Source organism: Ambystoma mexicanum, chromosome 10 (assembly GCF_040938575.1).
Source record: "Ambystoma mexicanum isolate Mex_15411 chromosome 10, UKY_AmexF1_1, whole genome shotgun sequence".
NCBI lineage: Eukaryota > Metazoa > Chordata > Amphibia > Caudata > Ambystomatidae > Ambystoma > Ambystoma mexicanum.
The window spans coordinates 129092485-129120068 of NC_090932.1; the positions used below are offsets into that span (position 1 = coordinate 129092485).

General features: G+C 46.7%; 1 protein-coding gene across 1 annotated transcript in view; it reads left to right on the forward strand.

Annotated features, from left to right (window-relative positions):
- LOXL2 (lysyl oxidase like 2) overlaps positions 1–27584 on the forward strand; it is a 361884-nt gene that overhangs the window by 238615 nt on the left and 95685 nt on the right. The window contains exon 7 of the mRNA XM_069617615.1: positions 19718–19869. Coding sequence (XP_069473716.1) covers positions 19718–19869 — 152 coding nt within the window. The remainder of the gene's footprint in view (positions 1–19717; positions 19870–27584) is intronic.

Sequence of the window (27584 nt, forward strand, 5' to 3'; positions counted from 1 at the left end):
GCTGGGCCTTTTGCTAGGGAAGGACTCATAAAAATAGCCATTTCTAAAAGAAGACCCAAATAATGAGTTTATTATATAATTTCTCAAAACAATCTGTGGATTTTCAATGTAGGTGGTTTAGGAGCAATTTACATTTTTGCCTGTCCAAAGTACTGAACGGCTCTGCTGCGAACATTACATTCTCATTAAAGCCTAATCGAGCAATGACCACCAGACATCACCCAATAGCTGAAGATCTCACTACATCTGGGATGCCACATCTGGGCTCCTGCACCTTGTGTATGAAGGGTAGGCAGTGTCCATCTTGCCTGCATACTGGGGCAGGGGTAGCGTCCACGGATGCACACAGTCTCTGAACAGTCAATGGTATTAATCTAAGGAGCTCAGAGGACCACAGGAATGGGCAGACACAGAACACAATATAATGTTTGTATGATGTAAGGTATGTATGTGACTTATAAAGTGCATGAAAGCTCTGAAGCAACAGAACGCTGTGCATATGTGACAGACCCAAGCAATAACATATAGGGTGTGGGAGCAGTAAGCATTGCTGCGAGAAGAGCATGGTACATGCTTCTCATAGGAGCTCTGTAAGACTGGATGTGTGGCTCTTCAACTAACACAGTTCCTCACAAGACTCATCACTCCTCCTAATACATTTCCCCCTTTCTTCCCCATGCCCCTTCTTTTTTCCCTCAATGTAACCAGCCCCTAGATACCCAAGGGTTTTCTGCGCTGTAATAAATGCAAAAATAAATAAATAAATACATAAATAAATAAATATGAATGAAGGGACTGCTTTGCATAGATTGACTGTTGGTGGATGGGTTTAATTTGAGAGCTATGGTATCCCATGAAAGCAATCCCACCTCTCTGCCACCTGTGGGGGCTCTGGTCTCCTTTCATGAAGTGTAGGAGCTGTTGTCTTTTGCCTCTTAGAGCACAGAAGCATCAGGGATGAGTCATGGTTAGCCCTGGCCACATGAGCTGGGGGACCCAGGGGAATGCTGAGCATAGATGTGATGAACTGGTAGAGTCTGACCTGGAATTAACTGCAAGGGGGACTATTTGTAAAGTTTGATGAGTGTGGGGTCCCCCATGCTCTACGCCACCTGGTAATTGCATTTCCTGTGCGGTAGGACGTCTCTGCTTGATCCTTCCTTTGAATATTTTTTATAATGACTGATATTTGGGAAACAGCTGAACGTGATCTCTTGTTTGAGAACAGACAGCTCTTGGATGCTAGACAAGGAGAGGGCACAAGGCATATTATAGTTAGATTTAAAGAGATCGTCCAAAATGGCATCTGAAAGACTGATCATGTGAGGAGTAATGATAGTCGCGCTTAGAACACTGTGTGCAGGTGCGTTATAAATGCCACATCATATCATATATCATGGTGTGAATTACCACAGAACTACCTGCTGAGGGACATCTGTAGCTAGTGTGGTGAACCAGAAGAAGGACTCAGACAATAAGATGTTATTCTCAATAGCTTTTGTTAAAATAAGAGTCAAAATGCCTAACTATCACTATAGCTTTAAGGGAAGTTCCGTACCTAACAAAATACAAGCTAAGGTGTTCTTTAAAGTCCAAAATAAAGGTCGTCAGTCCAAATCCTATCCAACTGATGGGCCCTACCACTTTAGAAAAAGCACCTAACTAAAGGGGAAATGGGAGGCTTTGCACATCTGCCTGGCCTAATTTATATTTGGTTTGTTCAGGGTTTCAAAAGTTCATATTTTAGCTTCACAGAATATTCCTCCCAGTCTTTGTATCAAGTTAGTGTTTCAGTTTTTCTTGTTACCAAGAAACTGTCTCTTGTCATGAACATTTCCATTCCTCAAGGATTTCTTGCAAACAAACAACCAAACACTTCCTCCTTCGAGGTGCTGGGTTCTCCTCAAAGTCCTGTGATCCTCATACAGGTTATTTTCTCATATCCAAATTGTTTCAGAAAGGGCGACTGTTCACACTGTCTTAGAGTTCTGTAAATTCTGTTGCTTTCTCAGCTTTAATTCAAAATAGTCCATCTTTCTTTCTCAATCCCCCTTTCATAGGGCATTTGTTCACTTGGGTTTGTCAGATTCCCATAACCTGGATATTTTTCCCAGCACTAATTCACAATGTTCGTCTTTTTATAACTCCCCCTTTCATAGGTTATTTGCTCATTGGTGTTTCTCAGGTTCCCATAACATGGATAGCTTGTACAGTCGTTATTCACATTATTCGTACCTTGTAACGGTAGGCTCTCCGGCGGGTTTCTCATGCTGCCATAACCTTGTCGATCGGCATAGCCTTCAGTCATTGTGCCCGTACTTCTCAGCAGTACATTCTCCATTGGGTTTCTCAAGCTCCCATAACCTTGTCGGCCTTACCTGTGGCTGCTTGTCTCTGTAGATACGATCTGACACATGCAGAGCTCGGAGACTCGGCTCTCTCTAAGGATCTGGTCTTGGCGTCAGTTACGGCCTCCTGGCCCACCACCGCTCGTTCATAGTCTCGCTATCTGATAGAACATGGGGAATTCCATCTCAGATCCTTCTCCAACCTCAATTCCTCAGTCGGATAGAATACCAACCTTCAGGCATTCGGCTTGCCGCTTGTTTACGTCCTTGTTGCCACTGGCCCACAGCTCAGCGTGATTCTGCTCCTCCGCATAGTGGTTCCTCTACCTCGGTAGGAGTTTCCTCTCTTGTGCATGTCAGAGGAATACACAGAACTGTGTCCTTACTCGCTGGCTATGGCGTTCAGGCTGTGTTCAGCATTGCCTGAAGCTTACAGGAGGGACGTAGGATAGCTGGGTTTTGCAGTCAAAATGTTGAGGAAATGTCACTATTCGGCGAATCCAAAGTGATGTCACAAACAAGAGGGCTCTGTTGATGCTCTTTCACAGTGGCGTTCAGGTGAGATCCAGCAAGATCCAGCATAACCTGAAAACAAAAGATGCAGGAACTATCACTGTTTAGTGGTTTCAAAACAGAAGTATTCAAAACAGAAGCAACAACAGTCTTTCCAGTTCCCGTATAGGCAGATCATGTACATTGGACCGGGAGTTACTTATCGGAATGGGCATGATTGTTCACGAGAGGGGAGTCACTCCCAGTAAGGTCACACTTGCCCAGACCCCTAGGAGGGTCTTGATGAGCGGACTCACCTCCCCAGCCTCAAAGGGGGTGGTTCCCCTCTGTGGAGAAGGGACGAATTGTCCAGCTTCATCACACTGGGTAGGATGAGTCCCTCAAGCTATGTAAAATCGATTCTACAGGTTAATCTATAGGCCCTCATAATGTGCCTTCTGAGAAGAATTGCTATTCTCTTGGAAAAACAATGAGTTATTCTTACGAGGTCGATAAATTGAGTCCACTGAATTAGGAAATCATCTGCTTAGAAGCAAAATAAATTAGACATAATGCACTATATAAAAATACAGTATCATTGCTATCTCAGAAGCGTACATTCTATACAAGCAACTGATATGGCATGACATGACCCCAAAAGCTACTTGCATAGCCACCAACATGGCCTAAGATCATTTCATATTGCTTCCAATAAATCACCTATACAGCCCTTGCAAAGATCCTCATTTTTAGTATCCTGCACAGACCCTTACCTAGCCAAAAACAAAACTCTTCAGATAGTATTACATACCTCAGAGATGGGCAACAACCTTTGCCTGTCTAGCATTGTATGCCCCGGAAATCGAAATATGGATCACCTCTTGCCCCTCATTCATGCTTGTAATGTTCATTTTGGCTCCTCGCCTCTGTACTGACTACGGCAACACATCTGGGAAGTGGACCAACCCCTCAATATGTTGCCTGTCTCCATCATGTCCCTTCAAATCTGCAGCATCGCTCTGTGACTCTGTGTCCACCATTTGCTCTCCTCCTTCAGGAACAGAATTCCATTCCTGGAGGGCGGCAGAGAGCAGATGTTTTGATTCCTCAGGAGCAAGAGATAAGGGAATGGGGCGAGTATATTGGTGATGTTACTTTGAGTGTGCATGTAAATGAGGAGTATGTTGGTGAAGGGGGCATTTGTCTTTTATGCTAAGCTCTCCCAATTCAGCACCTTCAGTCAGAGGGCCCAGGTTATTCAGGCTGTCTGCAGCCTCCCAGTCATACATATAGAGAGAGACCTTTAACCTCTACACTCTGGAGTCAGCAGTTTGTTGCTGCCCTGTTGATAGACCAGCAGAGGCTGGCTCCAAGTCAGCAAGCCTTGGGGTAGCCTCTCGGTCAAATGAGTAGGGGTCCTGTCTTTGGCCCGATTGACTGACAAAAACATAACAAACAATATTCGTGGCAAAATGGGGAAGCCCTTAGGGGTAAAGGATCAGGCTTTTTCTAGTGGCAGAGGGGCAGAGGGTTCCATATGGGTCACTGTTTAACAACATTTCACAACATTGCTGCCAGCGGTGAGATCTAGAAGCAGCCCTTGTGGGGGTGACTGCCCCAACTAGGCCCTTCTCTAACTTTGTCACTGCCAGGACTTAGGCAGTCACTAAAGATAGATGGATGGTGGGAGAGAGATTTGGAACTCCATCTGAACAGGGCGATGGCCGAGAAAAAAAGAGTGCATTAGACCATGGAAACATGGTCAGCATTTTCTCCAGGGCACAATGGGTTAACACTCCCTTCTTGAAGCAGGCTTAGGGCAACATAAGGGTAATACAAGTGACTAAAACGTTAAAAGATCATATTTCCATTTTTGTTGTCCACTTCTTTAATTTTCCCCCTTCTCTTTTATGCCTCTTCTATCCGATTTTGCCCCGTTTAAGCAGCCTTAGTGATATAACCACTAAGAAGCTATAACAAGACACCATGAATTACATTTTTGGATGCGTTCATATCTGCATATTGTAAGGGTGCAGCAGTAAGGCTCGGGCACAAAGGTGACATAGATTTGGTTATAAACATTTATTAACCAGTAAAAGGGTTGGAAAACGGCCTCTCTGTCCCTAAAGCTAAGAGGGGTTTCCTTACCTCAAAGAAAACTGGAAAACGTCAGGATGTCAGGCAAATAGTCACTGTTATGTCCGAAAGCCCTGCGTAACCTAACACTGATTATCTAAAGCTAATGTGCAAGGATGATCTTGCCAGAACTTCAAGTGGTAATGACAGTTCTTGACAACAGAAAAGTTCCCAGTGTCTCGGTGGTCAAAACAATAAAAGAAATGCTCCTTTTCCAGAATATATATCTTCAGTGCTCAGGGTGAAAGCTCCTTTCGCTTGGATTCCTTCTGGTTCCATTTGAGGAGCCCGTCTCCCCCTTATGTGATTTCCTTTATCTTCTTGGGTCCCAGATGCCGTACCTTCTTGAGTGATGTTTGTGCTTTTAGATTTTCATATGGGCACGAGTGCCAGACTCGTTAGGCTTTATTATGCCAACTTGGTGTACTCTCCTACCAAGCATATATTTTCTTCTGATCTGTCCCTTTTGGTTTCAGGGTCCCAGCCACTCTTATTCTCTGGTTCTCAAGTGGGTGCGGGTCCCAGACTCGTAATGTGTGGTGGCAATAGCTTGATTTACTCTCCTACCAAGCACGTGCTTCTTTCTGTACTGTTTCTGTTTCTCTCAGTATCACAGACCCTCTTATTCTTGAGCTCTCGTATGGGTGCGGGCCCCAGACTTGCAATGCCCTGTCGCAATAGCTTGGTTTACTCTCCTGTTAAGCATATGTTTCCTTCTGTGTTGTCTCTGTTTCTCTCAGTGTCCCAGACTCTATCATTCTTTGGCTCTCATATACGTGCAGATTCGCTTAGTTTTCTCTCCTACCAAGCATATGTTTATTTCTGTACTGTCTCTGTTTCTCTCAGTGTCACAGACCTTCCTATTCTTGAGCTCTCCTATGGGTGCGGGTCCCGGACTCGCAATGCGCTGTCACAATCGCTTGATTTACTCTCCTGTCAAGCATATGCTTCCTTCTGTGCTGTCTCTGTTTCTCTCAGGGTCCCAGACCCTCTGATTCTTTTGCTTTCATATGGGTGAGGATCCCAGACTCGGAATAATGTGCCCTGCCTGCTTAGTTTACTCTCATGCCAAGTATACAAGTTTTTCTTCTTTTCGCTCATGTTCCCAGGGTCCCAGTCCCTCTCATTTTGTGCTTTGCTGTTCATCCCCGATTCCTCCCGGACTTCTACCACCTCTCAGTCTGCCCATGTACCTGTTTGTGTGGTTGGCGTCTTCAGAGCACTGGTGCCCTGGCTCTGAGGTGCCAGCGTTCAAGTGTTCTCTCACGTTGGCGGCGCCTCCGCCAGTCAGCTCTTCTTCCTTCGGCTGGACCTACGTCTCCAGCCGCATTCGGTTCTCCTTTTTGTCAGCGTCTGCTCGGCCAGTCCCTGCCCCCTACTCGAGCTACTCTCTTGCGTTCCAGCAGCTTGCCAGACTATGGGCTTCCGAGAGGTTTGTTCGGGCAGTGAATGAAGTAGCTCCTTCTTTCCTTTGACCAATTAAATGCTGTGAGAGACTAGACCATTCTCTCCGGTTCTCTGGAGTGATCTTAATACTACTGGTCATCTTTTTCTTCACAGTAGGTGTATTGGAGCAATATGTAAAGCAACTTGCACTTTCATGGTCACTAGTCAGGTTTAACATACTAGGTTGGTTAACCTTACAAAAAAGAAATCGTGGCACTGGCTGGAAAGAGGGAAGGAGGGTCTGACTTGGGGAAAAAGGGAGGGTCGAACAAAGTGGAGGTATACTGCGTTCTCAGGGGATATTCGTCCTTAAGCCCATAAGGCACTTCCTCTCCCATGTAATCCTCCTCTGGTGCACCACCCCTAGGGGGACTATTTTACTGTGGATGCGCCACCCTGACCCTATGGGGAAGGATTCCCCCTAGGGGAGAAGGGACGACATCAACAGATTCATTACAATATGCTGATGGTTTTTTCACTATTCTGAGTACTTTTCCCTTTCAAACCTAGGCATCTTCTCAGATCCTCGCCCATCTGCTCCATTTTATGTACAGACAGGGCCATTGATACTGAATCTTGTGTTTGGATGAGGTGTCAGAGGAAACTTGGGTGAGAGTGACTAATGAATTGTGTTTCTGCTGCTTTCTTACATATATCTTAGCACTGGCAGCGATCCAATGCGAACAATTAAACAGGTTGAAGATCAGCAGAAACAATATGGCCAGAGAATGTAAACAGACGTCTTGCAGAACTGATGATATTGGATAACATCCACGAAAAGTTCCAAGTGGTCAACGAAAGACCTCACTGAAATGCAGCCATGAAGTCTTGCAGCTGTTATTCTTGCATTGGCTGTATTTAGGAAGCACATTCTGAAAGAGCTCATGGCCATACATCAGGAGTTTTCCGTCCTCAAGCCTTTGCCAATGACCTCTGTGAGTTAGTTTTTGCTGCTCTTTTGGCAGATCCCAAAGTTATCAGCTGTGTTCCTAAATGTGTAATGGTAGCAGAGACGTTATTGTACAGTGATACCATGCCATTACAATGCACTCCTTTTGCATCTCGTCTTCCAGCCTTAAAATGCGAGTGGGCTGCTAGGTCCCACAGTGAAGTGTGAAGATAGCTAGTCAGGAACAGCACTGCTCCACATCCAGTGCATATTTATGCTGCAATCTTAATTGCAAGGCTAAAATTACTGAGGGCCAAGGGCAGGAGTTTTTTTTTTATGAGACTCCACTGCAGGGGAGCTACCTGAAAGCTACATATCATGTTCCAGAGAAGGACACCAGCTGTCACCTGCGCAACCTCTCTTTCGCCACTGGTTCTTTCCCCTCCTCTCTCAAGCACTCCCTTGTGCACCTGCTCCTGAAAAACCTGCAGCAGACCCCACCTGTCCATCCAACTACCGCTCTATTTCAATCACCCCATTCCTGGAGAAACTGCTGGAGAAGCTGGCCTTGTCCCAACTCAACATGCACACTAAACTTCTTGGTGGTCTCCACGATCATCGATCTGGATTCCCAAGCATCCACAGGCACAGAAACTGCTCTTCTGAACACCCATGAAGAACTGCTTGCATCCCTGGAACCCAACTCTCCAGCTGTCCTCATCCTACCTGATCCTTCCACTGCCTTTCACACTGTCAACCATTCCATCCTCATACAAAGGTTCCACAATACCCTTGGTATCTCGGAATGGGCACTGGAATGGCTGACCTCTTTCCTAACTGACAGCTCTTCCCAAGTAATCTTGGACACCTTCTCCTCTCCCACTTCCATCTCCACCTGTGGTGTCCCCCAGGGATCTATCCTCTCCCCCTGTCTCTTTAATATCTACCTTTCTCAGTTGACACTCCTTATCTTCTCCTTCTCCCCCAACTTCCAGTGTTATGCAGATGACACTTGGCTCTTTTTCAGACTTCCTGCTGACTCACTTGCACCTTCCTTCATCCCTGACTGCCTATCTGCCATCCAGAACTGGTGCACTTCCAACAATCTCTGCCTAAATGCCAGCAAAACTGAGATCCTTCTGATTGGCAGCCCTGCTCCCTCCTTCTTCCCTTCTCTCTGGCCTCCCACTTTGGGCTCTCCCTCTGCTCCTTCTTCTGAAGCCAGAAATCTTGGAGTCATGTTTGACTCCTATCCCTCTTTCCTCCCTCACACTCAGGACATTGCTAAGAAGTCCCAGTTTCAACTCTTCCTTCTCAGAGGAATTCTCCCTTTTCTCACTTTCCCCCAGAAGTGCAATGTCTCCCGAGCCCTGGTTCTCTCTAGGCTTGACTATTGCAACAGCCTCCTCCTCAATCTACCTTTGTCCACCCTGCGACCACTTCAGCTAATCCAGAAAAGAGCAGCGTGATGCATCTCTACTGCCCTAAAAAGTCTCCACTGGCTCCCGGTTGCTGCACGGATCAAATTCAAATCCTTCTGCATCACCCACTAGGCTGTCTGTGGCCAGGGACCACACTATCTGCAACTCTCTCTTACAAAATACTCTCCATCTAGACCTCTTTGGTCCTCTGGTGCCAACTCCCGGTGTGTAATACGTTTCGCTAAACAGAGAACAGGAGGTGGTTCACTTGCCTAAGATGGATCTCTCCTATGGAACAGCCTCCCCCTTCCTCTGTGTCTGGAGCAAGACCTTCTTAAGTTCCAAAAGCACCTAAAGATTTACTATTTTCCTCCTCTTTCCCTTCTTCCCTCCTCTGCTAATTTTCACAGTTGCTGTCATTGGTGTCTTGGACCCTTACGCATCCTCGGGCCCCTGACCACATACATCCAATCACTCCAGCTTCTGTCTAGCTTCAGCACCTGCCTCGGCACACCCTCTGCACTGGGGACTCACACTTTCCACCCAATTGTATGTTGAATTAGGTTGTGCTATGAATTGTGGGATTCTTTTTATCGATTACTGTCTCTGTGAGAAACATGGCACTTTATGGGAGTCATCTGAATCATACTTGGCATGCTTTATCAGTTTTCTGTATTGCTGGTAAATACAAGGAGGGCCACATTACATTTTCATGAATAACTTTAGTTGAGTTTATCCCATCAGAACCGTTTTGGCATGGTCAGAAGGGGTTCACTGTCACCTTTCCTTAAAGCCTGGAATGACAATGTGTATTGTCATTTTTACATGATAAAAAACATTTCTCCCATTTTAAACAATGGGCAGTCCCACCACTGATTTGCTCTGGCCCCCACCTTTTTAAGTACCAGTTCTGTTCTGTTCAGGCATGACATCAGTAGAGGGATCTGTGTTTAGAGTAGCCTGCCCCTTTCAAAAGTTGATGACTAAGCTAATGCATTTTTTATGGGGTTTGCGGTCGCAGAGGTAACAAGGGCTGTAGAACAGACCCATTCTTATCTGGTCAACCCTGCATTTTCCATTTAAGAGCATCCTATTTCTTGTATTTTTAAGGAATAGCACTGGTAATGAAGACAGCCAGGGCTAAATCTCCAGGGCAAGCAAGAGAGGCCTTTAAGTTTAATTGCATGTCTGAAGAAATAGCCAGCAGCACAAAGCTTTTTAAGCTCACAGCCTGCAATTCGTACATCAATGCATTTTAAATGACCTTAAGGTACAAAATTTGCAAAGTATGCATGCAAGTTTCTTAAACATTGTTCCTGGGGATGATCTCATTATAGGCAGGAACCAAATTCACATTTTGACAATCTAGCGTACCTTTTGCTGAACATATTATTAGGTTAGAGGGAAAAACAACATGACATGCATTTGTTTATTTCACAGTAAATGCTTTGTTTCACTGCAACGACTTGAAACACAATATTGGCATTTTCCATTGAAGATTCTGTGCACTACTGCTCTTGGAAATATCAGTGCAGCACTCCATAGATTTATTAACACATTGGGCCTCATTACAAGTCCGGCGGTAACCCTGCCGGTGCTGCTGGCGGGTTGCCGCCAGACTTGCAATATTTACTGGTGCCTGGCTTGCCGGAATCACCAAGGAATTACGACCCTGGTGATCCAGGAAGTAAGGCGTTGGTAAATTGTTAATCCCCATTCCCATTTGAGTCCTATAGGACTCAAATGGCAATGGGGATGACGGAAGCACCAGCACCATTAATAACGGTGCCGGTGCTTCCGTGAAAGTCTGCGGGCGGGTGCCGTTCCGCCCTCCAGGGCTGATACTGGCGGGTGGGACGGCACCCAACCACCCAACCACATACTCGTAGTGTGCCGGTCCGGTAACAACGGTGCCGGTAGGCTTATCGGCACTGTTGTTACCAGACCAGCACACTTGTAATGAGGCCCATTATGTCCACGTGTGTTTTTGTTCCTTCATGAAAGGCATTTTGCAGTATCTGGAAGTTTTTAGGCCACCTTTCTCTCCTTTTTATTTTGGTTCCATAGGCCTTATGTTGGACATCATTTCAGTGCAGGCCTTTCAGTTCGGGGCATGCACACCAATGAATCTGGATTTTTTATTCATGGCATCTGGCTTTATTTGACCCCACAGGGCCCACTAAAACAATGCACCTAGTTGGGGCCTGTTTTTCTCTCTCTTGACGGCTATAGTGACTCCAAGATATTTAAAATTATCCACCTCCCAGATAAATACCATTGCAGAACTTTTCTCTTAGGATTGGCCATCACAGTTCTCTTTGGATTCATAACTCAAACTTTAGATTTCTCGAGACTAACAATTAGGGCTAAGTCGTTGCAGTAATCATTCCCAGCAGATAAGGCTTGCTGCAATTCAACCGGTGTAAAATCAAATAAAGCGATGTCATCCGCAAACAGCAAATAGTTTAAAGAAACTGAGCCAAGTTTAGGGGGGTTCGTTCTAACATCTATAAAGCCAAATTAGAATCCAAAATATACAGGTTGAATAAAAACAGGGCCAAAACACAGCCTTGGTGCAATCATCTACCAACAGAAATCCCCTTTGCGTAGGAGCCCTGCTGATCAAGACGCTCGCTTCACCTGTTATTTGAATGGAGGAAAAGGATGTTACGTAGAGCCCCCGGACAGCCCCATGAGGCCATTTTCTTCCATAACAGGGATCTGTTGACAAAATCAAATGCTTTAGAAATATTGAGGAATGACACATAACGAGTTCTATTAGTGTCAGTCATTTGATTTGCCAATAGTTGTATAATAAAACAATTCAGCAAAGTAATTACTCCCTTTTTGAAGCCAGATTGATGTACATCAATAATGTTTGTCAGAATGGCCCAATCATGCAACTTCTCAAGAAGAAAACCACTGAAGATTGTATACAAACAATCTATAAGGGGGACAGGCCTGTAATTATTTGGATGAACCCTATTTCCCTTCTTGTAAATTAAAATAACTGGGGCATCAAGCCAAGATACAGGAATAAGGTGTGAATGTGTAACTATACTTGAAAGATCATTTAAATGTCCAGCCCACAAGAAAGGTGAGGTGTCAGGGTCGCATTTGAGAGACCATCAAGGCCTGAGGCAATGGAGGTCTTACATTTGCCAATAGCCTGAGTAATGGCTTCCTTATGAATGGAAAGACATTGCCATCCCATGTGTCTTCCTTATAAGGCCTCACATACGGAACCTCCTCACAAACATTTCTATTGGCATACAGGTTAGTAAAGCGATCTTCCCAAATCTCACTCGAGAGTGGGTGAATTTGTAAAGGGACCTGAGTAAGTGGAGTTTAAGGGGCCGATTCATGGAACAAACGTGCGCCGAAAATCTTCGCGCAAGCAGGCGCAAGCAGGCGCAAGCGGAAAAAAACAGGCACACGCGCACGCGTGCAATTCATGGAAGTCCCTGCGCGTGTACACCCCGGGATGTGCGCCAAACCTGTGCATGGCGCACAAGTCACTGCAACATCCCGAAAGGTGTGCGCGATGCGCACAGTGAAAGCGCACAACCTCGGCGCATACACCAGAAAGTGGGCGGGACACGGGGCGTAATGCACGGAATGGGGAACAACGCGCGAAAATAAGGGCAAAACTGGGGATGTTCTGCAGGGAAGCAGACGGAACGCCCACACGCACTCGAACCACACGTATTCATGGAATCGAATAGGGCAAAGCCACGCACAGCCAAAGACACGCACAAGCCGAAACACGTCCGCCACACGAAGGCAGGCGGTAGCGTCCCTGCGCATTACAAAAGTGGCAACATACAGCAATTGGGCCTGTGCGAGCGGGCTACGTGTATTTCAGGGGTTCGCGTGAACTTTTTCACGTGATCGGGCCTGGGGGAGCGGGCTACGTGTATATCAGGGGTTCGCGTGAAGTTTTTCACGCGATCGGGCCTGGGGGAGCGGCTACGTGTATATCAGGGGTTCGCGTGAAGTTTCTCACGCGATCGGGCCTGGGGGAGCGGGCTACGTGTATATCAGGGGTTCGCGTGAACTTTTTCACGCGATCGGGCCTGGGGGAGCGGGCTACGTGTATATCAGGGGTTCGTGTGAAGTTTCTCACGCGATCGGGCCTGGCGGAGCGGGTGTATTTCAGGGGTTCGCTTCACGCGATCGGGCCTGTGGAGGAGCGGGGTACCACTCACCGTCTGCCTTGCGTGTAGAAGAACGCATAGCCAACACCCGCTGTGAAGTAATAGCGTGTGAACCCCAACGGATGGAAAACACATGCACCGCACGAAAAGCACGTACAGAGCAGTTCAAAGGCACGCGGGATCTCCAAGCCCTGCCAGGGCAACGCCCATGCACGAAACGTCACAGACGCGCTTACGCGCTAAGGGCCTTTCCTCGAATATCACACTAACGTGCAGGATTTTCACGTGCCAAATCACTCCGTATCAAGCTGGCCATGCGAAAACACACGGAAGACCACGCTCCTGCCCAGAAGGCCGAATTACTGCCCCCCAGTGCCCCGAGCAGCCTCCCACGTGCCATCTGCTGCTGCCTGCCTGCCTGCCTGCTGCCACCGTGCCCTGCCATTTGGTGCCTGCACATCAGCCATCTGCAGGGGTCCAGTTGCTGTGTCCACCCCTGCTGGAACAGAAGACTCCCGACTCGGATAACATCGCTCCACAGCCCAGCCCCAGGACCCACTTGCCCACCCACTCCTGCCCCTGGGGTTGCCATGTCGGGCACATCAACATCTGGCACCAGTGGCAACCCCCAGCCAGAGGGTCAGAGGGGCACCAGCTTCACTGCCACCGAAGTTGGTGTCCTGGTGGAGCAATTCCTGGGGCAGTATGATGCCCTCTTCGGATCGTCCCGCGCCAACAAGGAAGGACGGGAGAGGATCTGGGCCGACTGTGTGGTTGCCATCAACGCGGAGGGGGTGGCAACCCGCACCATCCAGAAGGTCAAGAAGCGCTGGGAGGACTTGAGGTCCAGGACCCTCATAAAGGCCCAGCGCCTCGTGGAGGGGGGCCGGGGCCGCATGAGTTCCATCCAGATGGGGGTCCTGGAACGTGTACACCCAGCGCTCCACACCCAGGTCCTTGAGAGGGAGACTCATCTGGAGTTGAGCGCTAAGTGGCCAAGCATTGCTGTGTGAGACAGGGCATGTTGCAGTGTGCTGGTTGTCTGATACTTGCCTGTATGTGTGACATAGGCCATGTACGCATGTATGTGTGCAGGGACATCATGGTAATGCATGTGCGACTAGTAATGTGTGAACCGCACGGTTGTTGCATGTGTTTAAATGCGACATGGGGAGCCCTATGCAGATTGTACACATGAGAGCATGGCAGTCTCTGTTCCTGGACATGGGTGGGGGTGAGGGATGGGTGCTGATGCCAGGTACATATATGGTATGCATGTCGTTGTGCCTGACCTGCGTGTCTGTGACTTGTGAATGCCATGGATGCATGACACATGTCTGTGACAATGTACAGATTCACTGATGCAGCCTAGTCATCCTTGTATCCACTGTGATTGGGGTTTACGGGGCCAGATGGATGTGACTGAGGTGAAGTGTGTGCATGTGATAGGCATGACCCATGATGCATGTTAGTTCCATTACATTGTATGTTTCGAGAGTCCATTGGACATGTATGGAAATGTCCATGGCATGCACCATGACTGTCACTGTGTGTGTTTTGCCTGGACTGACACATGTGTTGTGGAGGGACATGATGGAAGTGTACTTTGACAGTGGCACTCATCTGCTATTGCTTCCTGTCTAGGGGACCATTGTACAGTACCCTGATGCTTGTGTTCTATGTCTCCCTCTACGCAGCGGCTAGTGAAGAAGAGGGCGGAGACGGCGCTGTGGAGCAAGGCGGCGGGGATGCCCCCACGGCTGCAGCGGAAGGGGTGGGTGAGCCCCCACAGGGGCCTGCTACGGCGGAAGACAGTGAGGAGCCATCCAGGTTGGTGGTTTCCACAGAGGAGGAGGAGGCCGCCACTGAGGCGCACATGGGGCCTGGTGGGGGCATCCCTGCTGGTGCAAGTGGTGCAGTCCAGGGGCAGGGGCAGGAGGCAGCACAGGTCACCGTGAAGGGGCCTGTGCATGTCGCTGTCCCTGACCCTGTGGGTGCACCACCATGCACCAGCAGGGATGCCCCGTCCCAGGCCCGTCCGCAGGTAGAGGGGATGTCCATGTCATCTGACTCCCCTCCACCTGCGGACGAGTGGACCCCTGGCCGTATGGAGAAGGTCCTGATTGGGGTCGTGATGCGCACGGCTGTGATTCGTGATGCCGTGCGTGCTTCCCAGGAGGAGCATGCACGTCATCACGAAGAGCACCATGCCGATGTGGCCCAATTGGGATCGTCCATGTTCGGGGGTTTCCTGCATGTGTCGGCCAATCTGGCGGCCCTCTCCTCCTCTGTGGAGACTATACGCCAGTCGTTCTCCTTGCCGTCTTCCGGCCCAGATGCCACCAGGGCCCCCTGTGGACCTGTCCTGACCAATGCAGCCAGCTCGGTTGGGATCCCATCCCTGCCACAGTCGGGAGTCGGAGGTCCAGCAGGGCCACAGCAACTGTAACCCAGCAGATGGAGGATGTGCCGGCATCATCAGGCAGGGCACGTGCACGACGGCGTCGGTGGATTCCATCAGCCTGGATGCTGTCGTGCTGGCAGAGGCAGTTGCGTCGGAGGCAGCAGCAGAGTCAACGTGGGAGGCATCATGGCTCGGGCCATCAACATCGGAGGGGCAGGCATCGGCCGGAGGGCAGGAGGACCCAGGACAGGAAGTGTCTTCCGTGTGGCTGCGGTTGGGCCAGCAAATAGGTGCGGAGCGGCGGCGGGCGGAAGAGGCGCGGCTCACGATGGTCAGGGCGGAGAACTCCATGCGGAGGGCCCTGAGGCGGGCCGAGTGCCTCGTGGCAATCCGCAGGGGGTTGGAGGAGCAGATGGCGTCATCCCTGCGGACCCTCGGGACCATGGAACAGGACCGCCTCTGGGACATAGACGAGGAGTTTGATGATGCCCTGGCCCGGAACACCACGGAGTGAGCCGCTGGACTTGCCCGCCGCCTTTGTATATAGTTCTTTAGTTTTAGGTTCCATTTGTTTCTTCTTATGATTTGGAGTCGACGGACACAGCTCCACTTTTTGCATATAGTTGCATTTTAGTTAGGGTTTTTGGTAGGTTTCCTTTGTTCAGTTGGGCTCATGGACCCTTGGATGTTTTGTACATAGTTCTTCATTGGATTGTTTTATTTTTTTATTTTTGATTTATTCTCCATTGAGCAATGGTCTTTGCATTTATTTTTATCTCTCGGATTGAGTTTATTTTTAATGTGACATCCAAATTCCAGTATTCTAGGCCTTCCCTAATTAATCTACCCCGCTTTTTAGTTGCAAAAGAACAAGTAGCCCTATCTTTCAACAATAAAATCATTATTACGACATTCACTGTTAAACTCACGTAAAACAATAAGAGAGGCACCGTCATCACAAATACATATGCTAAGCATATCAGATAAATCACCCAGAAAAGTCTTCAGAGTATTATTTAGAGGATTAAATGAGATGCTGAGAACAACACAAGAATTATAGTTATTACATCCGTAATCCTGCCATTTAAGATTTACTGCAAGTAAGACAAAGTTTCCATAGGTGCCTTGTGCTTGAGTCTCAGTGCACACAAGGGGCCCCACCCATGGGGCGGCCCTTCAACCCTCTAGTAGCAGGCGTGTAGCAGAAGGTAAAGCCACTCAGCATTGGTTCATCCATAACCCAAGTTTCATGGAAGCAAATTAAGTCAAATGATTGCCACAACCCCTGCTTCTCCAGTAAGTGATGAAACCCTTGTGTATTCCATGATAAAATGTATAAGTTGACATTATCTGAACTTCAATTGACTAGATAGTTGTTGTTTGTATGAAGAGTGTTAACAATCTGGGCCCAATCATAAGGAACCGTCCTTTGGTTTAGGGACCTTTCGGCACTATTAACCAAATGAGAATCATGTGTCTGCCCAGAATTCACATTAACCAAGTGTCTCAAGCACACGCATAGGGTTATTCACAGCTTCTATAGGCAAAACCCTCTCATTGACAGTTCCATCTGACACACCATACAATTCATAGCCCATCGTCTTAAAATGTTCGGTTTCAGCAAGTTACAAAGCCATGAATCATTTTAGAGAATATGCCAATAGTAACCCTATAAGTCTGGTGTGGTCAACAAATGCCACACATGCAATATCCAATGACGTATTTGTTGACAGATTATACATTTCGGCACTATTCAAGGAGATATCCAGTCTGTTAAGGGGCTAGTAACCTCGTAGTCTAAAGTTACACTCCAACATTAAAAAATGAGGATTGTCGCCATATACCGGCTTAGCCTCAGAAGTGACTACAGGACAGCATAATTCCTGGTCAGCATCCGATATTTTGGGTAAAGGGTAGGTTTATTTATGTTGGTAAGGAGAACCCTTTTAGTGGTACGTGGGTCGTAGGTTTCGCCACAGTTAAAGGTTTGTTAATTAACTGCCTTCTTTCCTCCAAAGTATGGAAGATTGCAAACACACCTTCAGGTGAAGAAGTTATAACAGCAACTGAGTCGGACAAAGGAACTACATGGCTTGACCTCAATGGAGCCACCACTGGCCCGGTGTGCATCCTTGAAACCAGCTCATGATTTGTTAAATTAGAAACAGAAGGTGGTACGCACGTATAGCCACAAAGTCGCTATTGCTTCTTTTATCTTTTCCCTAGTGTTAATATTTATATCTTCCTGATGTATGGCATGGCTGAAGCCTTTGGGAGAAGGATCAGGAATGTACAATCCATTGGAATAAACAGAAGCACAAGTGGAATCCATACTGTCATTTACATCTATAGTCAATTCTTTTGGGGATTTATTTTCACCGTCAGACATGGGTAGGGACTGTAAATTATTTTGTTCATAGGCCGATTAATTAAACATAGAAGCCAATTTTGGAGGATTTTCAATCATAGTTACTCTTGAGTGATTTACAGAAAAAACTATTTCATGATTACACAAGGCCACAGTATTTAATGTCACTTAGTTACAGGATCGTGTACTAGAGACCGGATCTAGGCCGCACAAAAATTTAATTGAGCCCCTATTTGCCTACTTAGAAATAGCCTTCTGATTTTTCGTTTTTTTAATCGGCATACTTTATTGTTGGTATTTGCATGTTTGACTAATTACATCTACCACACCCTCAACAGGCAACTCTGAAGTGTTTAGGTCTCACAGCGGTGAAGAAGCACCTAGGCCTGTAGAGCAAATTACTTTATATTCCATTATAGAATTTTTGTCACACACCCTCTTAAGCACCTCAGCCACAATAGTAGCAATATCAGATTCCTCGCGTACTACAGATTTAGCCACTTTGGACTGGTGAGCCATAATAAACCCTTCCAGAAATGACATCTTCCCCAGTACTTCCTTTAGGGACGTACGCACCTCACACAACTCATATTGTGAGGTATTTACCTCAATGCATTGAGTTAAAAATCCTAGATAATACTGGGAAAGAAAACGCATCTAGAGTCTGCTCCCTAAATGAAACTTTACCTGTAGAAGAGCAGTAATCCTTTTCTAATGGGGGGGGCTGAGGTGACTCGTACAAAATGTTAACAGACCCAGGTGTAGGTGTATCCCTGAAGTAAATTTCCCTCCCCTGAGTAACCTGGGGTAATATGACAGGGGAAGCTGAAGAAGCCTCAGGTAGAACCCCCCCCCCCGCTTGAAATCTATGCAATGGAACCTCCTCTTCGGAATCCTCAGCCCCAAAAGAAAGATCGCCTAGGACCAAGGGACAGCTGTACTCGTTAGCCAGCTCACTAGAAATGGCTGGAGCCAAATTGGAGACATCACAAATTAGATCTGCAACAGGATAATCTAGTACATCATCGGGGTCTAAATATTCCAATGATGCAAAAGACTGTACATTTGTCCCACCAGTTTCCAAGAGAGTAGACCCATCTAAATTCACTGCTGCCATAAGTAAATCGTCTGATGTACTTGAAGTCAACATAGAAGGTGAAACCATAGTTTCAATAGGAGAAGTTAAAGACTGATTTACACCCCACCTTGTACAATGTCTCCCACATCTTTATGCTGAACAGACCATTTTGGTGATAAAATACTTGTAGACAAGCTTTGCTTCATATTCAAGAAACCAGTCTGTCTGTATCTTATCCTTATGGGCTGACGTAGGGGAAGTGAAAAAAGACATCTTAATTTATTTCTTAGCTTCCCGCTCCTTAAATCATGAACCATTCAGCTCCCAATGAAATCAAACCCACTACCCTGCATGTTCGCAGGGAATGCCCGACCGGCTTAAGGGGCAAGCTTAGTCCGATGCCCCTCCCCCATGACGCACGCTGTGTGGAGAGCACCTGTAGCTATAGAGCAATACTTCAGATGCTACAATAGAAACATGTCAACAATAACAAGAAGCAAGGAGTAGAAATGAATTTTTAAAAGTCAAGTATAACTACACCCTCAGCAGTGCCGGGACCACAAGAGAGCGAGACAGCACTCGCCCACAAGCACTCTTCCAAATGCGCTTGCTGACGGCACGCGTCCCGCTGATTTTAAGGGCTTCTGTCCTCTGAGACGGGACTAGAAAATATGACCAATGAAATGAATGAATGTAGTGCCCAGGGCCAATCAGCAGTTATCCCGCAGTAATATGCATGATTGAAGTAGCTCTGGTAAGAATATTAAAGTTTCCCAATGCTAGGGCAATCCAGTAATCAAGCGAGACAGCACTCACCCTCAAGCAATCTTCCGAATGCTTACATGCAGCCCTTGATCAATAGATGCTGTTTGTACACCTTTTAATCAAAACCTGTGGTTTGACTGGCAATTTCGACCCCTGTCTCATTTCATCCAGATAATTGAGCGTGATGGTAACTTTCCTTTCTTTCACTTACAGGAATGGGCCCCATACACATGAACGACATTGAATGCACGGGCTTCGAGAAATCCATCACAGACTGCAAGTTCAACACGCGCTCCCTGGGATGCAACCACGAGGAGGATGCCTCCGTGAGGTGCAACGTGCCAGCCATGGGCTTCCAGAAGCAGGTCAGTGCGCCCAGCGATATTGATCCGATATTAGCAGATATCGGTGCTAGGAATGCCAGCTGCAGGCAGTGCTAATATCCCCTGTCACTGACTATCATAAATGTATCTCATTCTTAATTGGGAGGGGGTTTACTACAGCACTGCAGGACACCTTTCAGCTGGTTTAGAGCTCGCTGATTGGATAGGACCAGTGGACTTTGGCCAAGGCTTTGTGGATCCAGTAGCATTTAGAGGTCCAGATCTTCATGGGGTTCCGATCGTATTGACCGCGGGCGGCAGAGGGCAAAGTGCACTGATAGGTTTCCGTCTACTGCAGAATCTCAGGTGGACAACTTTTACCATGAAGTTCAGGTTCATAAAGGTCCAGTGGACGAAGCCTTGCGCGCAGAGAGACTTCTCCCCAAACTGTTTAAATTGAGCAAAACACGTTTTTTGATGAGTTAGTCCAGTTTTAAAAAAAAAAACACTTAAGTTTGAGTTTTCCTAATGTTTTATAGGACTAAATAAAAATATGATGCTGAGATGGAATAAGGCATGAGTTTTGAAAGTCACAAAGAACTTCTTCATGATATAGTTAAAGCAGAAATAAGGGGACAGAAAGAGTAATGAGAGTTTTACATCCAAGGCTGGCATGCAAGGCGCTGTACAGCTGGGATGGCTTTTTATGGGCTGCCGGATTTTGCTTTATAAATCCCATTCTGGATTGGCAGATATGCCCTCATCTCTCATCCTGCAAATGTCCTTTTTTGCACTGACTCTTAGGGCACGATTCATGGAATATTTGCCCAGGTCACAGTGACTTTGCACTGCTGAAAAGTGACTTTGCTCGGCCAACACAAACCCTGATTCATGGAACCGTGCAATGTGTACTTTGGTGCGCAAAGTCAGCGCATAGTCATTTTTGCAGCACAAAATTACTTTGCCCAGACTTTGCACGGCAAAAATACACTTTTAACGGTTCCATGAATCAGGGTTTGTGTCAGCAGTGCAAAGTCACTTCTCAGCAGTGCAAAGTCACTTTGAACTGGGCAAATATTCCATGAATCGGGCCCTTGGTCTGTTTACGCAACTGTCTGAATATTGCTGTTTTTGGAACGTTTGTGCATGCTTACGATGTTGCAGTTTAGCGCTTTTTTGTGTGAATTAGGCCCATTTAGCGCAGTGCAAAGAGTACTTTTGCAGTGCAAAGTCACTTTGCTCCGCGCTAGACCTTCTGTGAACTAGGCCCCTTGTCTTTCTACTTTTTGAACTTGACTAATTCATTCAAACATGCCTGCACCCTGCATTTTATTTAAATGAACACATTTAAATGTTCATCAGCCCAAACCAACTTCAAGATTTTTAAGTTTTATGCAGCGTGCAGTCCTGGAATGGTGGCCTCACCTGGGGTTGGCATTAGTCAGGAAAGCAATACTAAGGTACTAGCTATCAGCACGCTCATCACACAAGTGTGTGTGCTCCCCTCCCTTGGAACCACCTCAACCGAGCTTTCCCCTTTCATTATTCCAAACGTGGGGAGACCTGGCAGCCCTGTTTTTACTCTTGCATTCTGGAATTTGTACAACTCCTGCATGCATAATGAACAGGAACCCAGCAAGAATCAGACTTCAGTGAAAAAAAAGCAGTACTGAACAATACACAGACTGATTCATGGAATTTTTGCGCCGAAAAACAGGGATTTGTGCCCCATTCTGCCCGCAAATCCCCATTTGTTAAACAGAGATTTGCGGGCAGAATGGCGCACAAATCTCCGTTTTTCGGCGCAACTAATTCCATGAATCAGAGTGTGCTTGAATATAGAACTGCGTCAGATTTCAGCTCAATGCCTAAAAGAATGAACACGGCAAGCAGCTCCCACAGCCTGCTGACAAGTGACAACACAAGCAGAGATCCCATGCCCAGCACTACTGGATCAATTGCCTCGGGAGGATAGCTCAGCGGCAACGTGCTCGACTGGGAAGCAAGACAACGCGGAGCACCACAGGTTCGGGTCCGCGTATTAAGCGTGTTATGAATAACCTACCATATCATGAATGAACAGTGTAAGAATTTCCCACAGGCTGCTGACTGTACAAGCGACATCTCATAGCAAGCACTAGTGGCCCAGTGACTTTATGAATGCACAGTGCAAGCAGCTTCTACAGGCTGCTGACAACACAAACAGGTTTCTCGTGCACGCACTAATGACGGTGCAGTTCTTTGTTATTTCTTTAGCCACCATGAATACAGGACTGCGAGCCCCACATTCCACAAGATCAAGGACTGGTTGAGTTACTCACTCCTGCGATGGGATAGTGTAGCAACTGTGCACAAGAAAATGGGCCGATGAAGTGTGAACATGTAAAGTGTCACCTGGCTCGTTAGAGATGCGGATCAAAGTGGCTTGGCGGACATAGAATTGAAATATTTATGTGGCAAACTCAACACACACTATTGCTTCCACGCAGGTATTAGTATTACCCACCGCAATAGAGATTCTTTTATCAACCTTGGAAATAATTAGCGACAGAGGGGCACCATCAGGACCTTAGACATGTGATCTCCAGGTGGCAAAGAAATCTCTGCTGAAGATGCATTAACCTACTGAGTTATATCACCTGATTTGATCACTCTATAAAAGGAAAAAGAGATCAGTCAATAACGTCACAAGACAGGAAGTATTACATTCATTTTGATGATTGCCAAATGTCGCCCGAAGCGCATATCCACTTACCAATATTTAGACAACCAGCCGTAGGCCGGGAGGGATCCCAATGCAGCAGAGGTGGGAACGCTGGGAGTGCTCTCCACCCCAGCCCGGGTGACAATCATGGTCTTGGGGTCCGCTAAGGATATGGAACATAGTGGGTTTGGCTGGAAAAGAAAGCGCATTGGGCAAGTAGTCAACAGCTTTGAGTGGGTATTATATGATATGACGTTTATAACGTGCCGGTACACAAGTGTTTCTGGGGTAGTGCTGCGTGGGTAGTGCTAAAGGTAGGGTTTGGATGCTGTAGAGTTCCTGGGACTGGGAAGGTCCTGATAGAGGGGACTCATGGAATACGATGTTTGGTACAGAGAGGTACTGGCATGTCCTGAACAATTCTCAATGACGGCGGAGTTTCTGCCTAATACTGACCAACATCCTTACAATACTGTCTGAAGGGGGACTCTTACTGCACAAAAAGAACTGATGATCTGTGTGCGGTAATCTGTGTGCAGTATACTGGTTGCCGCGTACACCTCCGTACAACTTCCTTCTGACAAACATTACACGACAAGAGGGGGACATTTCTGAATCTCTAGCTGACACTCTGCAGGATAAGCATGGGTAAGTCCATACTGGTTTAGGCCAAACGGTTGTCAGGTTGAGGTGAGGATAGGGACGTCTAACATATGCACATGTGTGTGGAGACCTGTCAAAATAAACCGGGTGTCGAAGCCCGCCAAAATAAACCGGATGTGGAAGCCCATCAAATAAACCGGGTGTACAGGCCCCAGTTGCCGCTCAGTACCTCTCACTGGTATTGCAAAGTGCACCGGTTTTCAGGTAACTTAATGGGCATAACACATGATGCTGTCAACATAGAATGTTTACAAAATAGAAATAAATGCACTATTATCTGGGACATGTATTATAAAATAGAGACTGGCTTTTTACGACACCTAGAGCAAAAACAGAAAAACCCCAGCAGTACCTTTTTGTTTATGATAAGGTATTTTGAGAGTATGCATTGTATAGAAGTGTTGGAATCCTCCATGAAATATTTGTCAGAATAGGATCATTGTGGTGCCTTTTATATTTGAGTGGAACCATGGCATAAAGAAATTTGGGAAGGGACCCCCAGACATTTTCCCCTGACACATTATTTTTACAGAGAAGGTACACAATGTTGATATCCTGAAAGCACGTTTTAATCCAGAAAATTAGAGAATTAAATTATAAAGGTCCCTCAAAAAGATCATGAACTTGCCTTCTACTGGCATAGAACGCTTCCAAAGTGATGATGGCGTTGTTCAGTAATCTACATGTCATTTTCTTCAAAATCAGTAGCATGATTCAATCCCATAATATTGAAAGCCACATAATTAGAATTAATTTATTTGACAAATCTGCACGAACTTCCGCCACCACAAACCAGAAAGCAATTCCTGCAAGAAATCAGCATTGCATTGCGTGTAGTAATCAGCAACTTGCCTTTGTGCCAAATGTCAGCATGATATTGTTATTTTATGCTAATATCCTTAGAGACAAAAATCAAAATGTAATTACCCTACAAGCATTCTGCAATTGCCTCTAGGCAGCCTACATGGCGGCCTGCAAAATCCGTATTTAAGCCTGGAAATAGTTATCTTATTACAAGCTAGTTGTGACATCACAACTAACCTGTAATAAGAAATTGACATCACAACCGCTCTGTAATCAGTTAATACGCTTCAGTTGTGATGTCACAATGGCTGCTGATTGAGCAGGCAAAGGTCAGAATTACAGCTATCAAACCTGGTACACGCTTACAAATTCCTTGCTTGTTAAATAGTTTTCTGTGACACTTTACAGCGATTGTGAAGGAACTGCTTACAGTAGAGTGTTTAATTTGCGTAATGCGAAGTTTGAAAACGTTTTTTTCAAAGTATTTTATTCAAATGTGTAAACTATTTTTCTGCAACACAATCATAGCTGCATATAAGCTTATTCAAATCTAAACAGATTCTACATTGGTTATATGGATCAACACATGAAAGATCTTTTACATTACATTAAGGAAGAGCCCAGGTATTAAAGGGGATGACAGTGTGTGGCTATTTATTATAAGTAATAAAATACCCCACACCGTAAATGTAAAAAGGATATTGCAAGACACCTAGGAGTTCTGTGACCTTATAAAGGAACTCGGCCTTCAGCCTTGTTCTCTATTTGGTCCTGGAACTCCTCTGTGGCTTGCAATATCCTTATAACGTATGGTAGGGGGGAATTTATCCTCATATAATTACCGCAGTAATTGGGAGACAATACCTCCCTCAATCGGATGTAATTGTAACTTTGCTAGCTACATTATTGTCTTCATACTCAAGTTACCCATACAAGCAGCCGTGGGGGCATCTCCCAGAACACTTGCACCCACGACTATAGCCTGGCATGCAAGCATTGCAGGGGGCACAACGATCACCTTCTGTTCTAATGGAGGCTGTGTTAAACGTCTGGGGTCACACACATTGTCTGATCATGGCTGAAGTGTGCTGTTTTTGTTTATCCGGGTCATGGCCGTGCGCCATTGGCTTTTGGGTGTCCTCTTATGCATGCTGCAGCAGGAGCATGGCCCAGTGGTTGAGCCGGTATCTTGACACATTGGGCATCATTACAAGTTCGGCCGTAACCCACCGCTGCTTGCCGCCAAACTCGTAACACCGTTCCTCCAGCCGATATCCCGGTGCCACCGGGACATTACAAGTCCCGGCAGCCCGGGATGTCAGGCGGTAGAAAGTGTAAGTCCCCATTCCCGTGGAGTCCCATAGCACTCCACGGGAAGGGGGACACGGAAGTACCGGCACCGTTGCTAACGGTGCTGGTGCTTCTGTGAAAACCATGCCTGCCGGGGCCGGTGCCCCCAGCAGGTGAGACGTGCTGGGAGCAACGGCCCCTGCAGGCATACTTGTATTCTGGTCCAGAAAGCGGGTCGCCAGGCTTGTAGCCTGCTGCCTTCCAGGACATAGTTTAGAAGAACGGGCAACCTTCCACCAATTCCCAACCTCTGTCCATCCTTTGCCATTGAGGGTGGCATTGGCTTTCAGGTGTCGTCTGCAAGCTGCAGGGCAGTTGGCAGGAGGCGCATGGCTCCAGTGGTTGAGCCTACTCATTGACTGCCTGCTGCCTTCCAGGGCATAGTTTAAAAGGATGGGCAACCTTCCACCAATTCCGAACCACTGTCCATCCTTTGCCATTGAGGGTGTCATTGGCTTTCAGGTGTCGCCTGCAAGCTGCAGGGCAGTTGGCAGGCGGCGCATGGCTCTAGTGGTTGAGCCTACTCATTGACTGCCTGCTGCCTTCCAGGGCATAGTTTAGAAGAACGTGCAACCTTCCACCAATTCCCAACCTCTGTAATTGTCGGGAGATAAAGGCTTGCATTTGGGCTAACTTGCATACCCAAAATGCTTTGCTCTCGTGGCTCTGAACTGGAGGTGAACGTTCAATGATGGCTAGTGGGTGGCGAGCTGCACATTATCAAACTGTGAAGAACAGCAATATTACATTCATGTTTAGAAAAAGGACAGTAAACGGAGCTGCCATTGGATTGCACCTGCTTTTTATTGCTGTTTTAAGTCATTTTTAAGATACTGTAACCATATGAGGGTGCAGTTCTCTAAACACAGCACAGATGGGCGGGCTATCAAAGTATTTTTTTGTTTCCTCTCGAGCCCCATCGTTGACCTTGAGCGACTGGCTGGAGGCTCCGTTGGCATGGGGGAAGGAAAACTCCTGGCACGGATTCAGCCTCCTCCACGCGAGATCCTCATCCGATTAAACCAACATCTGTATTTCATCACGTCCGCAAGAGTCATGGATCGGATCAGCGAAGTGGCTGCTTTGTAATTGAACCCTATTTTCCTGCTTGTCGTAACTGGACACTAAATTAGCAGTTTCCCAGACATCCTATATATCCTTCGAGTGAAACGTTTGAATGCCTGGAAATTAAAAACAATTGCTTAGATTCTAATTCAATAGCTTGGTTATATTTGCGGGCGGTCTCCTTATTATGATAATCCAAGCAGGCAGAAGGTACTAATGCCTGTTGCGCTGCTGCGCAACGGAGGAGACTGTAGATCGCTGGGCATGTGTGTCTCTTGGTTATTTTGTCCAGGTAGGGAGATTTATTAGCGACAGCTTGCATTAGGTACAATGGAACTGGAGCCTGTGAACAATGCCCTACTGTTACCAAGAACATGTATGACATCTCCTGTATCTGATATCTTATCTGCACTTTGTTCTATTTCTCTTGCCTGGCTTGAGTTGCCTCTTGCACCCCAGCATCAGCCTTTGGGCTCGGTCCAGCTACCAATGAGCCACAGGGATCCATCCTGAGCTTTGGTTCATCACTGGAATGCGCTCGTCCCGGATTTGTGGGTCTTGATCTGGGACTTGCATCAGTTGGCCCTCATACTGACATGCCCGTCAAATCCTGCAATTTGTGGGTCCGGATGAGGTTCAGGGGGTGATAGTCCAGAATGTGTGGATCTGTTAGATAGTTAGAGGCTAGACCACGCCAATGCCCTTGCATCAGGAAGGAACGCAAGACCTTACATTTCATTCAATACCTAGGTGCCACCTAGACTTCTTGTGTTCCCGCAACACATCCTCATGGCAGGAATATTCCATGTCACATATTGTAGCCACACTCCTTACCACATATGTTACCTCCAATCACATGTACAGTGTGCTGTTGTTTCCTAGCTAGGTTTGCGACACACGAAACCCCAATCACAAAAATGCCAAACTGACATCAGCTGGCCAGAAATGAAAGGATGCTACAGGACACTGCCAGGCACAAGACGACGGGCAGACAGCTCAACATAAGGTACAAGCTGCAGCTCTGACAGTACTAAATCTGAAAGGAACTTTCACTGTTCATGAGATGGGCTCATTTTTGCTCAATTCCCTACTATATTTCTGCTTGCTATGGCATGGAAATACTTCTTTAAGCTGACCTTCAGAATGAATCAATGGAGAAAATATTTTATTT